The following is a 12,242-nucleotide window of genomic DNA, read 5'->3' on the forward strand; positions in this document are numbered from 1 at the left end:
AACCCACACCGAAGCTTCAGTAAATTGCAGTTCCACCAGCGGCCGGCTCAACTTAACTGAAAAAAAATGAAAGAAAAATGACATAACCGTGTTGGTCCCACGTGTTGAGTTCGTGTGGACTTCCGTGCGCATTTCGCGTAACATACCCACATGTATGTAAGTCAGTCAAGTCTTCTTCTCTTTGTTAATGTGGCATATTTTCTATATTTCAGCATTCATGTGTTTCTGGGAAGTGGGAACATATGAAGCCTTTCATTTTGCACAAGAAAAATAGGAATAACAGCTCAAATATTGGCAGTTCCTTCTATAAGCATTTTCTAACACATAATTGAGAAAGTCTATAAAATTTAAAAGAGTTCCAGGCAAGTGTATTTTAGTCAATCACAATGACTTGTTTGTTAATTCCCTGCATTTAAATAAGGAAGAAGAAGCCACCAGACCGATCGATCGACCGAGAAAAAGATGCCAAAGTTCACTCTCGGAAATTCCTTTCGTTTTGGCAGCAAAAGGGAAACCGTCTGTAACTTTCATTCCGAAAGTATTGAGACGATACTAAAAAAGTTGACTAAAGATTGGCTTGAGCAGTTTGCTCGAGATGCGTAGATCCAGGCCGATCTGATTGGGTGGAAGAAGATGATGGTGGAGATTAATAAGGTGCTAGATGATGCCATAGAGAAGCAGACGGAGGAGGAGTCAGTGATGATATGGCTAGGCAAACTTCAGCACTTGGCTTGCGATGTTGACTACTTGTTGGATGAGTTCCAAACGGAAGCTTTCCAGACGATGTTGCTGCAAGATGCTGATGCGATGTCTAAAGTAAAGGAGGTCAATGCTCGATTGCAAGATATTGCATGGCAAATAAACGTACTAGGTTTGAAAGAAATTTCCGGTGGGAAGTCCAGAAATGTCAGGCTAAGATTTCTCACAACCCCTTCGGTGAGTGAAGCTGGCTTATAAGTATTGATATTCAAACAGAAAATTTTTACATAAAACTGACAGAAACAGTGATAAATCGATATCAATTTGCTCACTTAATTAAAAAATTAGGACATTAGATACTGATTTGTCACTGTCTTTATCAATATCTCGATCTCCCTAGCAATTTTTCACCAATGCAAATGGTAGAGAAAATGATAAAGAATAGATACTGAATCGCCCATGCTACAAATATAAAGACTAATTACTAATGCTAATTCAAAGTGTTTTCTTTTGTTTTGAAAGCTACTCTTAGCGGCAGTAAGAGGCGGAGGTCGAGATCGTGGTCCTACAGTCTTTAGTCCCTTAATCGAGAAAGAGGACTTGGCTTTGTTGGAGAAAGAGGATTGCTCTGCTTCTTTGGAGAAAATAGGATCAGGTGGGTGTGGAGAAATTTACATTGCCGAGCTAACGTGTTTCTAGAGAATTCTTTTGCACCCTATTTTTTGCGTTATATATATATTTTTGAGTCAATTGTTAGAGATCAAATTCAGTCTTTTTTTTTATAGCTGAAATTCAGGCTTAATTTAAGATGATTACAGGAAATTGAATCTCAAGTAAAATAATAAAATGAAAATTCTTTATTTATAGTTAGTTCTAGCATCAGAATGCATGATGGTATTATTTGTTTTTTCAGTTATTTTGGAATTTTGTCTTATTTATACATCTTGGTGAAATTGTTGTATGTTCATTTTGTTTGTCGTGATTGCTTATAAGCTATTGTTATGTTGATAAGTATGGCTTATTAATAATTTTCTTTGATTATTGATAGAGTTTCCTCCAAAGCACAAGGCTGGTTCTCAAAAAGAGGTGATGGGAGTGCTTTCATTTGAAGTTTTGAGCTTGATGTCTAAGGTGGTTCACCTTTGGCAGTCTTTGAGTGATGAGCAGATTGTTAGATTGAGAGCTGAGTTACTAAATTCTGTGGGCATAAAGAAGCTTGTATCGGAGGATGACGAGTTTATTGCAAGTTTAATATGTGCTGAGATGATTGACGATTTGGCCCACGTGGCGAAATCTGTGGCTAGGCTTGGGAAGAAGTGTAATGATCAGGGTTTAAAGAGTTTTGAGATTGCTCTAGAAAAATTTGTTAATATTGGTTCTGACCCATATGGGTTGGAGTTTTCATGGAAGAAGATGGAAAAGAAAGTCAAGAAAATGGAACGTTTCATTTCAATAAATGCAACTTGGTACCAAGAGTTTGAAATGCTTTCGGATCACATACAAACTCTGAAGAGAATGAAGATTAATGATGGTGAGATAGAGTTTCAAAAGAAGGTTGCATGGAAGGAGCAGGAGGTGAAGAATCTATGGAAGGTCTCTCTTTGGAAAAAGACTTATGATTATACAATTCCGCTTTTGGGAAGATCACTATTTACAGTATTTGGAAGGATACGATATGTCTTTGGAATAAATGTGAGTGTGGATGTCGAGGATTCAAGAGATATGTCTTCTGATTATATTTACCGCAGCCAATCAGTTTCTGCATTATTGCAATCTCCAGTTCATCCATCTGAGAATACTGGTATACCTAGATTTTCTTCAGGTCCCCCTGGAAAATTTACTGCTAACTCAGGTCCTATTTCAAAACCAAAAAGAATGAATAATTATCATTCAGGTCCTCTTAGTGCTATGAGCACAAAATCGGGTCCTAGCATGATGGCTGCAGATATTTCTCCTGTTGCCAACCGTTATTCAATTCCAAATATTTTGGGAGCTCTTAATGAAGCCAAAGAGAGCAATGTCAAGCAAATTCCTCAGGCCCATAGAGTTCAAACAAGATCTTCAATATTCAGTTCCAAGGGCAAGTTGGTAGATGCTTCACCCGAGACTCTTGGTGGTGCTGCTTTAGCGCTACACTATTCAAAAGTCGTTATTGTAATTGAGAAGCTGGTGGCATCTCCTCACTTGATTGGTCATGATGCAAGGGAAGACTTGTACAATATGTTACCTGCAAGTGTGAGAGCCACTTTGAGAGCAAGGTTAAAGCCATATACAAAGAGCTTAGCTTCATCAGTGTATGATACAGAGTTTGCAGGCGAGTGGACTGCAGCAATGAGTGCGATTTTGGAATGGTTGGCTCCACTTGCTCATAACATGATTAGATGGCAATCTGAGCGGAGCTTTGAGCAGCAGAGAGTAGTTTCCAGGAGCAATGTTCTTCTTGTACAGACTCTGTACTTTGCAAATCAAGAAAAGACAGAAGCAGCAATTACTGAGCTTCTTGTTGGCCTTAATTATGTCTGGACATACAGCAGAGAACTCAATGCAAAAGCTTTGCAGGAATGTGCTAGCAGCAGAGTGTTTGATGAATGCTTGGATTTGGAAGGGTAAGATTATTCACTGACTGTTGCGATCATCATCAGAATACCATTGCCTCACCACTTCATTGGCTTTCGGGGATACATGGTTGCAAAGGATTTCTATGTTCTGGCTAGTCCACAAGGCTTCTCTGTTCTAGTCAACAACAATGACGTGGAGCATGGGCAAAACTCCTATCCGCTCTATCGAAATTCCATATACGTAAATGCACTACCTTAAGTTAAAGATATAGGTTTGAGTAATAACAATATAGTTTTGTTGAGAAATGGCAATGCACTTCTGCGTGCCAAATATGAAATTAAGCTATCATTCAGTGAAATTTGTATACTTATTTAGGGATAAACTTGTGTAGTAATTGTAAATTTTTCCACATTAGGCTTTTCATTCATGTATATAGCCCCTCATGATCTGGCTTGCTTCTTTTTGAGTGGCATACTGGTATTGATATAGTTATGTGATTGTGAGCTTTCGGCTGTGTGGGAACTGAAAATGTAATTCAGGTTGCAGAAACAAGATCTTGAATTCAATTTATCATATTTATATTCGATAGGATGGCATATTCGCAAATCAATTGCAGCCAATTGTATTCAGTGACATTGCTTGATGCCTATTGGCGAATGAATCTGGTGACTCATTTTTATTTACGTTCTTTCAGTTGTCGATGGTGCTAATGGTACTAATATACTCAGTTTGTGAGTGATGATTGTTGATGCTGAGATCTGCTCGTCCTTGGACCGACCAGATTCTTTCATCAACGCTTAAGTTATCGACTGTTGCTCGAACCACTAAGGCCGGGATCACCCTCCTTTCTCTCACTAGACCTGCGTTCACCAAAAATGGATCAGAGACGCCGGTGGTTTTGCCGGCGTAAACCCTCCGATGCTTAAGTTAGCACAAGGTGTTTACGGGAAAACAATATAATTTGGGTTCAAGAAGTTTGTTCGAGATCTGTAAGAAAATAGTCTCGTTGCAATTTGGCAGCGTTTTCCCTCTCTTAATTTTTTTCTGTCCTGTCTTCTTCGATGTCTTTCTCTTTTATAGCCGCCCTTTGTCCCACGTTTTTCGTTTGCCCCTTATCCCTCCTTTTTCGGGTGGTGGTAGCCCCTCATGGGACTCTAACTGTTAGATTGTGGACAAACGTGGATCTCGCGTGTCCTTCAACCGTTCTAGGAGAAGCGCAACTACCGCGATTTTGTGAGATCGTGTTCCCGCTTTCCTGGGGATGAGTATCGGCTCGGCGTATACTTCTGGTCGGTATGTTTTCCTGGTCGCATTCATCTCGGGTCGGCTCCTGTTTAATCCCGTGTTCTGCTCGTACCATATAGCTGAAACGATTCGTGCTGGGGCGGAACCAGTAGCATGGCCGACCTGGTGCCTTTATGTACTCAACACCAGTCCCCCAGTTTCTGGTCTGGCGAGTGAAATGAGTTAAGAGTAGAAACTGATGGTCAAATCTCACCAGCCCGGGGAGCTTCTCATCTGATCCTCTTTTTATTGAGACGGGCCTGACCTGATGTACCATTTCTCTACTGAGGAGACTCCGACCTGAGCGTGGGCCTAAGTGAACCTGCCCATAGCATATCTGGGCTTACTTCTAACCTGGCCTCTTGTAACGGTTGGTGACGTGGCATCTCCAGACTCTTCGTATTTGAAATTTGAAACGACGGGCTATCCGTTCTCGATATATGGGGGGGGGTGAGCTGGCATATCCCATCACTTAAATGCTTCCATTTCCCCCTTTTCGTTTCAAATCCCTAGACTGGAGTCATCATTATCTTGCTATTCGTTTCTCCGCCGTCAACCAAATTTTCTCTGAACTTTGCTCACACTTCCAGCGTCCGGAGTATCCATTCGCCGGGTGTTTTCTCTGTCACGGCAGCGCTATCAGTGTCAGTCTATTCCAGGTATAGTCTTTAACCCTTTCCTCTGGTTGTTGTTGATTGGGTTCTGTGTTGCCTTCTTTGTGTCCATATACTCGAGTTTTCTCTGTTTTCTTTTGGGGATTTCGGTATGTCAAATCGGAAGAGGAAGTTAATTGTTGATGAGGGTGATGAAGAGTCAGGGGACTCAGGCCTCAATGTGCCAATACCCACTGATTACTTAGGCCCCTCCAGTAGTGTAGGTCCTTCCCATGGCAGGGATACCCTTGAATACCCACGCCCTTTGGTTATCTCTCCTTCCCCCGAACTAGAGCTTGTAGGGAATAGAGGTGGACCTGCGTCGGGCTCTGGTGAGAATCACAGTTCTGGTGGGGTTGGGATCCCTGAAGGAGTTAGTGATGGTAAAGGGAGCAGTTCCGGACCGAGCAGACCTGCTCAGAAAAGGAACCTAGGCCATATGGTGGAGGCTGATTCCTACCCTATTGATTTCATGGCTTGTGCCACCACCCCCACCGATCTATTTAAACTTAGGAATCTCTACAACATCCCCAACGATGTTCTTCTTGTAGTCCCTGGGAAGGGTGACGTTCCTAGTCGGCCTCCGCGGGGGTATGTGACGATGCACCTAGAGAGTTTTAAACTAGGAGCTCGGCTGCCCCTTCAGCGTTATTTTGCCAAGATATTGGAAGGTATGCACCTGGCCCCAGGTCAGCTACACCCGAACGGGTGGAGGGTTCTATCGGCTATGTTTGTGTTGTGGGAGAGGTGCGGGTTGGAGGAGCCTTCCCTTGTTGAAGTGAAGCATTTGTATCAGCTGCGGAGCAGCCCAAGGGAGGCGGGCTGGTACTACTTCATGTCCAGTTCTGCAAAGAAAAAGCCAATCATCGGTTTCCCCTCATCGTGCAAGAATTGGAAGAACAAATTCTTCTTTGCTGGGGGAAAATGGTGTTCAGCACTTCGTTCGTTGAGTGGTGATCTTTACCTACCAACGCAGTTTGTCACCCCAGGTCGTTCATTTTTTGCCTGTATTCTCTTTCGAATTGCCACTTATTGGGTTCTTTAACCTTGTTTGTTATTTCAGAGTCATGGGGTTTGATCGGGGGGCTTGAAGATCGTCCCTTGCTTCAGGTGGAAACTGCTCTGGTGAATGCTTCTACTTGCCAAGACCTCCTGTCTCCAACAAACTTGGTCGGTTCGGGCCTAGTGGATATAGCCGATGGAATGGATAACAAGATCCTCAGCGCGATGAGCAGGAAGCGTGGTCGGGCCCCGAGCAGCTCCAGCAACCCTCCTCCTCCTCCGAAGAAACCTACCGTCGGTCCTTCCAAGGCGCCTGTTCCTGCTCTGCCTCCTCCTCCACCTCGTAAGAGTGGTGGGGAGAAAACCTCTGACAAGAGTCCTGAGGTCAGCTTGCAATCTGGGGACCGATCTTCTCCTCTCCCATCTCGGGATCAAGGTGATTACCTGAGTCCATATCAGAAGGATTATAAAAAATCGGTTGGGCCTAAGATGGTGAAGGACATCGAGAGCATGAGCCTCTCCGAGTTGGCTGCTTCTGTTCAGAGAGTCTCATTCAGGCTGGCCACAATGGTCTCGTGCTACAAGATCGGGTCCGCGCGTCATGAGAAGAAGCTCCAGGCTGATAACCAAGAGTTGAAAAAGAAAGTTGAATCTGCTGACCGCTCCAAGGAGAAATTGGCCGAGCTGAACAAACAGCTTACGGAGCTTGAGGAGAAAGTTGCTGTTGCTGAGTCCACTTCCTCCAAGCTTGAGGGCGAGTTGGGTGACCTGAGATCTGATCTTCAGGCTACTCAAATTGAAAGGGATACTCTGAGGGCTGCCCTTGAGAGGGAAATCAAATCCTTGGGTGAGCAGCTGGCTGAGGAGAAAGGCAAATCTGCTGATGTGGACGATCGGCTGGATGCCGAGTATGACTCTGGGGTTGCCTTCTCCTATAAGTGCATCATGTCTGTGCTTAAGGAAGAATATCCCGAGCTGGACATGAGCAAGCTGGAGGCTGGAGTGGAGAGGTACATGGCTGGGGTCGGCCAGGGAGATAAGGAGCAAGGTGAGCAGAATCAGGTGGAGGCTCCTTTATATGAGGTGCAAAAGGGGGGAGCTGGGGGACGTGCTTTTGAAATTAGACAAGGATCCATGCCGCCTCCTCCCAGTATTGCTGATCCTCCACCTCCTGGGACAACTGATCCTTCACCTGCTGAAGCCGTTGACCCTTCTAATCCTTAGGTCTATTTTTGTATAGACTTTAGATTTTCATTAGTTTTGTAACCAACTGAACATTAATAAATTTTCAGATGCTCTTTATTGGCTCCCTTGTCTAATGTCTACTCATAGACTGTTTCTGCAAAATAATTGCACAACTTATCTGATCTTGCCTGCTGGTTCCTTAGTGGACCGAGTAGGTGTAGGTATTTACTTGCCTTAGTAAACTTCTCGTAGAATTAGCTGCTGGTCTTTCGTTGACCGAGCAGAAACAGGCACTTTGTTGCCTTAGTAGAAATTTTGAAGCTTTAGCTGCTGGTCTTCGTTGACCGAGCAGAAGTGGGCACTTGCCTTAGTGAACTTTCGAGAATTTAGCTGCTGGTCTTCGTTGACCGAGCAGAAGTAGGCACTTGCCCTAGGAGAGTGTTCGTAGCTTTAGCTGCTGGTCATTCGTTGACCGAGCAGAAACAGGCACTTTGTTGCCTTAGTAGAAATTTTGAAACTTTAGCTGCTGGTCTTCGTTGACCGAGCAGAAGTGGCACTTGTCTTAGTGAAATTTTTATTGATCTTGCTAGCAGGGGGATTTCATGCTGAATTCATCTTTATTGAAATTTGAATGTATTACAAAAACATAGAATATATGCATGTGCGACAGGCCATCAGGCATTGTAACAGAAATAACTTGCCAGAATGAGGATTTAATAGAGCATTTTGCTTACTGGAAATACTTCTTCAGGTGTTCGGCGTTCCATGACCTCTTCACAGCTCGTCCGTCTTGGCACGCTAATTTATATGCTCCTGGTCCAGTGGCTCGTATCACTCGGTATGGGCCTTCCCACTTTGGGCCAAGAGCGCCATGGTTAGGATTCCTGGTGTTCTGGTTCACCTTCCTAAGTACCCAATCTCCTGCTCGGAACTGCCTCACGCGTACATTCTTGTTGTAATAACGCATGACCCTTTGCTGACATTGGGCCACTTTCTGCGAGGCCCCTTCCCTTTTCTCCTCCAGTAGGTCTAGGCTTAAGCAGATCTGCTCGTCATTTTGCTCCTCAACGAAATGTTCCGTTCTATGTGTCCCCACTCCAATCTCTGCTGGGATTACTGCCTCATGACCAAAAGCTAAAGCGAACGGTGTTTCTCCTGTGGCGGTTTTGTGAGTTGTCCTGTAGGCCCACAGTACCCCTGGTAGCTCGTCAACCCAAGCTCCCTTCTTCTCCCCCAATCTAGTCTTTATGAGCTTCTTTATCACCTTGTTGGCTGCTTCCACTTGCCAGTTTGCCTGGGGGTGTGCGGGGGTGCAGAACTTCAGGTCCACCCCCAGGTTTCGGCAAAATTCCCTGAAGTTGCCGTTGTCAAATTGCCTCCCATTGTCTGTTATGATGGCGTAGGGGATCCCATATCTGCAGATGATGTTTTTCCAAATAAAATCTGTTATCTTCCTCTCTGTGATCTGGCTGAGGATTCCTACTTCCACCCACTTGGTGAAGTAGTCTATTGGCACGATTGCATGTGTCGCCGCTCCTCGTCCCTTTGGTAATGGACCAATCAAGTCGATTCCCCATTGAGCGAAAGGCCATGGGGATGTCATAGCCGTCAGTTTCTCCGGTGGTTGTGCAGGAACCTCGGAGAAGCTTTGGCATGTTTTACAATTCTTGGCCATCCTTTTGGCATCCTGGTGCATGGTTGGCCAGAAGTATCCTTGCCGGAGTGCCTTGAAGGCTAAAGTTCTTGCTCCCGAGTGATTGCCGCATATTCCCTCATGAATCTCTCTCAGCACATAATCCGCCTCCTCATCATCCAAACATCTCAAAAGGGGTAAGGTGAACCCTCGGCGGTATAGCACTCCATCTAGTAGCGTGTACCTCGCTGCTCGGCATTTTAACTTTCTTGCTTGCCTTTTGTCTTCCGGTAAAACTCCATTGCGGACATATGCGCGAATCGGGTCCATCCAGGATTCTCCAATATTTACACTCATCACCTCTGCTTCTTTCTCAATACTTGGTGAGGTCCTTACCTCTAGTGGAACTGACTTCGGTAATTTTGGATCTGCGATGGCTGCCATCCTAGCCAGCATATCGGCTCGGAAATTCTCATTCCGGGATATCTGTTTTACCTCCACTGCTTGGAAAAGCCCAACCATCTGCTTCGCCTTCTTCAAATAAAGACCCATCTTCTCTCCCTTCGCTTGAAACTGATCATTGAGCTGATTACACACCAATTGGGAATCTGCTCGAATTTCTACTCTCTCTGCTCTGAGAGCGTGTGCAAGTCCGAGCCCGGTGATAAAGGCTTCATACTCAGCTTGGTTGTTTGTGAGTTGAAATTCGAACTTCACCGCGTATGTTACCTCGGTTCCCTCTGGGCTCCGTATTACAGCTCCTGCTCCGGATCCTTGCTCACTACATGATCCGTCAACCATTACCAGCCATATCTCCTTTGAATCCTCGTGCTCTACCGGTTGTTCCTCTTGGACCTCTTCCCCCGGTTCAACACGGTCCACCATAAAATCTACCAAGGCTTGGGCCTTGATTGCTCCTCGGGGCCTGTAGGACAGGTCAAATTCGCTCAGCTCTACGGACCATTTTACTAACCGACCAGACGTATCTGGTTTTTGAAGTACTTGCCGAAGTGGCTGGTCAGTCATCACAACGATCTGGTGGGCTTGGAAGTATGGTCGGAGTTTGCGTGCTGCCGTTATCAATGCCAGCGCCCACTTCTCCATTAGTGGATATCTGGTTTCTGCGTCCACCAGGGCCTTGCTTGTGTAGTATACCGGGTGTTGCTTCCCTTCTACTTCCCTGACTAAGACCGAGCTGGTAGCCTGCTTAGAGATTGCCAAGTATAAGAGCAGCTGGTCACCCTCTCTCGGAGTTGATAGTAACGGGGCGTGGGCTAGATATTCCTTCAGCTGTCCAAATGCCCCCTCGCATTCCGGTGTCCATTCCATCTTCTTCCCTTTCTTTATGACTTGGAAGAAAGGGTGACATTTATCAGTGGCTCGCGAAATGAATCGGTTCAATGCTGCCAACTTCCCCGTAAGGCTCTGCACCTCCTTAACTGTTCGTGGGGACCTCATTTCTATCACCGCCCGTATCTTTTCTGGGTTGGCTTCAATACCTCGATGGCTCACCAGGTATCCCAAAAATTTACCCGAACTGACCCCAAATGCACATTTCTCCGGGTTCAGCTTCATTTTGTACCTCCTCAGCAATTCGAAAGTCTCTTCCAAGTGCTTCACATGGTCTTTCGGTTCTCTTGACTTGGTGATCATATCGTCCACATATACTTCCATGGTGCGACCGATCAATGGTTTGAAGACCTTGTTCACTAACCTTTGATAGGTAGCTCCTGCATTTTTCAGGCCAAAGGGCATCACCCTGTAACAAAACAAACCCATGTTAGTTATAAATGTGGTGTTTTCCTCATCCTGCTCGTTCATGGGTATCTGGTTGTATCCGGAGAAGGCATCCATGAAACTGAGCAGACTATGACCCGCGGTTGAGTCCACCAGCTGATCTATTTTGGGCAGGGGAAAGCTGTCCTTCGGGCATGCCTTATTGAGGTCCGTGAAGTCTACACACATTCTCCACTTCCCATTGGCCTTCTTTACCAATACCACATTGGAAATCCATTCCGGGTACTTAACTTCCCTTATAAATCCTACTTTCAGCAGCTTTTCCACCTCGACATTTATGGCTTCGTACCTTTCATGGTTGAAGCATCTCCTTTTCTGCCTCACCGGCTTTGCCCCTCTCTTGACCGCCAGCTTGTGACAAGCTATCCCGTGGTCAATACCTGGCATATCCTCATGAGACTAAGCAAATATGTCTGCATGGGACTGTAGACACTTCACCAGCTCTGTCTTTATTTCTCTACCCAATTCTGATCCGACCTTAACAACTCTGCTAGGGTCACTCCTGCTTACAACAACTTCCTCCAGCTTCTCAACCGGTTCCTGACGACCATTTTTTGAATCCCCTCGGTTATCTAGAGAGGTAACTTGCAGCGTTTCCTTGGCCGCTGTAGCATAGCAGCTCCTGGCCATTCTCTGGTCGCCCTTTACTACACCCACAACTCCATTTATTCTGTACTTCAGCGCCAGATAATGCGTTGACATTACACATTGGCTTATCCTCATGAACGGTCTCCCCAATATCATCTGGTAAGGATTTCTTTCCTCTACCACTACAAAGTCCAGCATCATCGTTCTTTCAAGTGGCTTTGTCCTTACAGTAACCGGGAGTTCAATGACCCCCATGGGAGTTAACCGTCCCCCTCCAAATCCCTTCAAGGATGTATTCGTTCGCTCCAGCTTTAAATCTGAAATCCCCATATCATCTAAGACCGACTTAAACAGAATGTCTACTGAGCTGCCCGTATCTACCAGTATTCGCCGCAATTCTGTACTGACCACCAATGCTTTAATCACCAGCGCATCCTCGTGAGGGTATAAAATGCCTTCTTCGTCGTCCTCTGTCAACATAATAGGAACTTGCCGCACTTTTGCCCTCTTGGCTGCTGGCAAATTGAAAAGCACTTCTTTGCTAGTCAGGGCGTATCTCCCATAGTTCTTCCGTGCCCTGTTTGAATCCCCGGCCAATGTTGGCCCTCCTGCTATAACTTGGATAGTCAGCTGTTCTTGTTCCAAACCCCTTTCAACTCCTTCATCCTGTGCATATTGCGACTCACTGACGGGGAACACTCCATCTACGTACTCATCCAAGTATTGGTTCCTCACCAAATCCTCCACCTGAATCCTTAGGTCACGGCATTGGCTGATAGTATGACCGTGAGTGTTGTGGAATTTGCAGAACCTGCTCTTATCACGCCGGTGAGCGGGTTTCG

At 45.4% G+C, this 12,242-nt stretch overlaps 2 protein-coding genes across 2 annotated transcripts; both read left to right on the forward strand.

Moving 5' to 3' along the window:
* The first annotated feature begins 202 nt into the window (after nt 1–202).
* Nucleotides 203–3,701, forward strand: LOC18045834. Its single transcript, XM_006442745.2, has 3 exons — nt 203–936; nt 1,222–1,354; nt 1,748–3,701. Exons 1-3 carry the CDS (start codon nt 634–636, stop codon nt 3,307–3,309), a joined length of 1,998 nt encoding a protein of 665 aa, XP_006442808.1. The 5' UTR covers nt 203–633; the 3' UTR covers nt 3,310–3,701.
* Nucleotides 3,702–5,307: 1,606 nt separating this feature from the next.
* On the forward strand, nt 5,308–7,421 carry LOC112099935. The gene is made up of 2 exons (XM_024187467.1): nt 5,308–6,184; nt 6,259–7,421. The coding sequence occupies exons 1-2, from the start codon at nt 5,308–5,310 to the stop codon at nt 7,419–7,421; spliced, it is 2,040 nt and encodes a 679-aa protein (XP_024043235.1).
* The last annotated feature ends 4,821 nt before the right edge of the window (nt 7,422–12,242 follow it).

The sequence above is a fragment of the Citrus clementina genome, unplaced genomic scaffold (genome assembly GCF_000493195.1).
Source record: "Citrus clementina cultivar Clemenules unplaced genomic scaffold, Citrus_clementina_v1.0 scaffold_3, whole genome shotgun sequence".
Taxonomy (NCBI): Eukaryota; Viridiplantae; Streptophyta; class Magnoliopsida; order Sapindales; family Rutaceae; genus Citrus; species Citrus x clementina.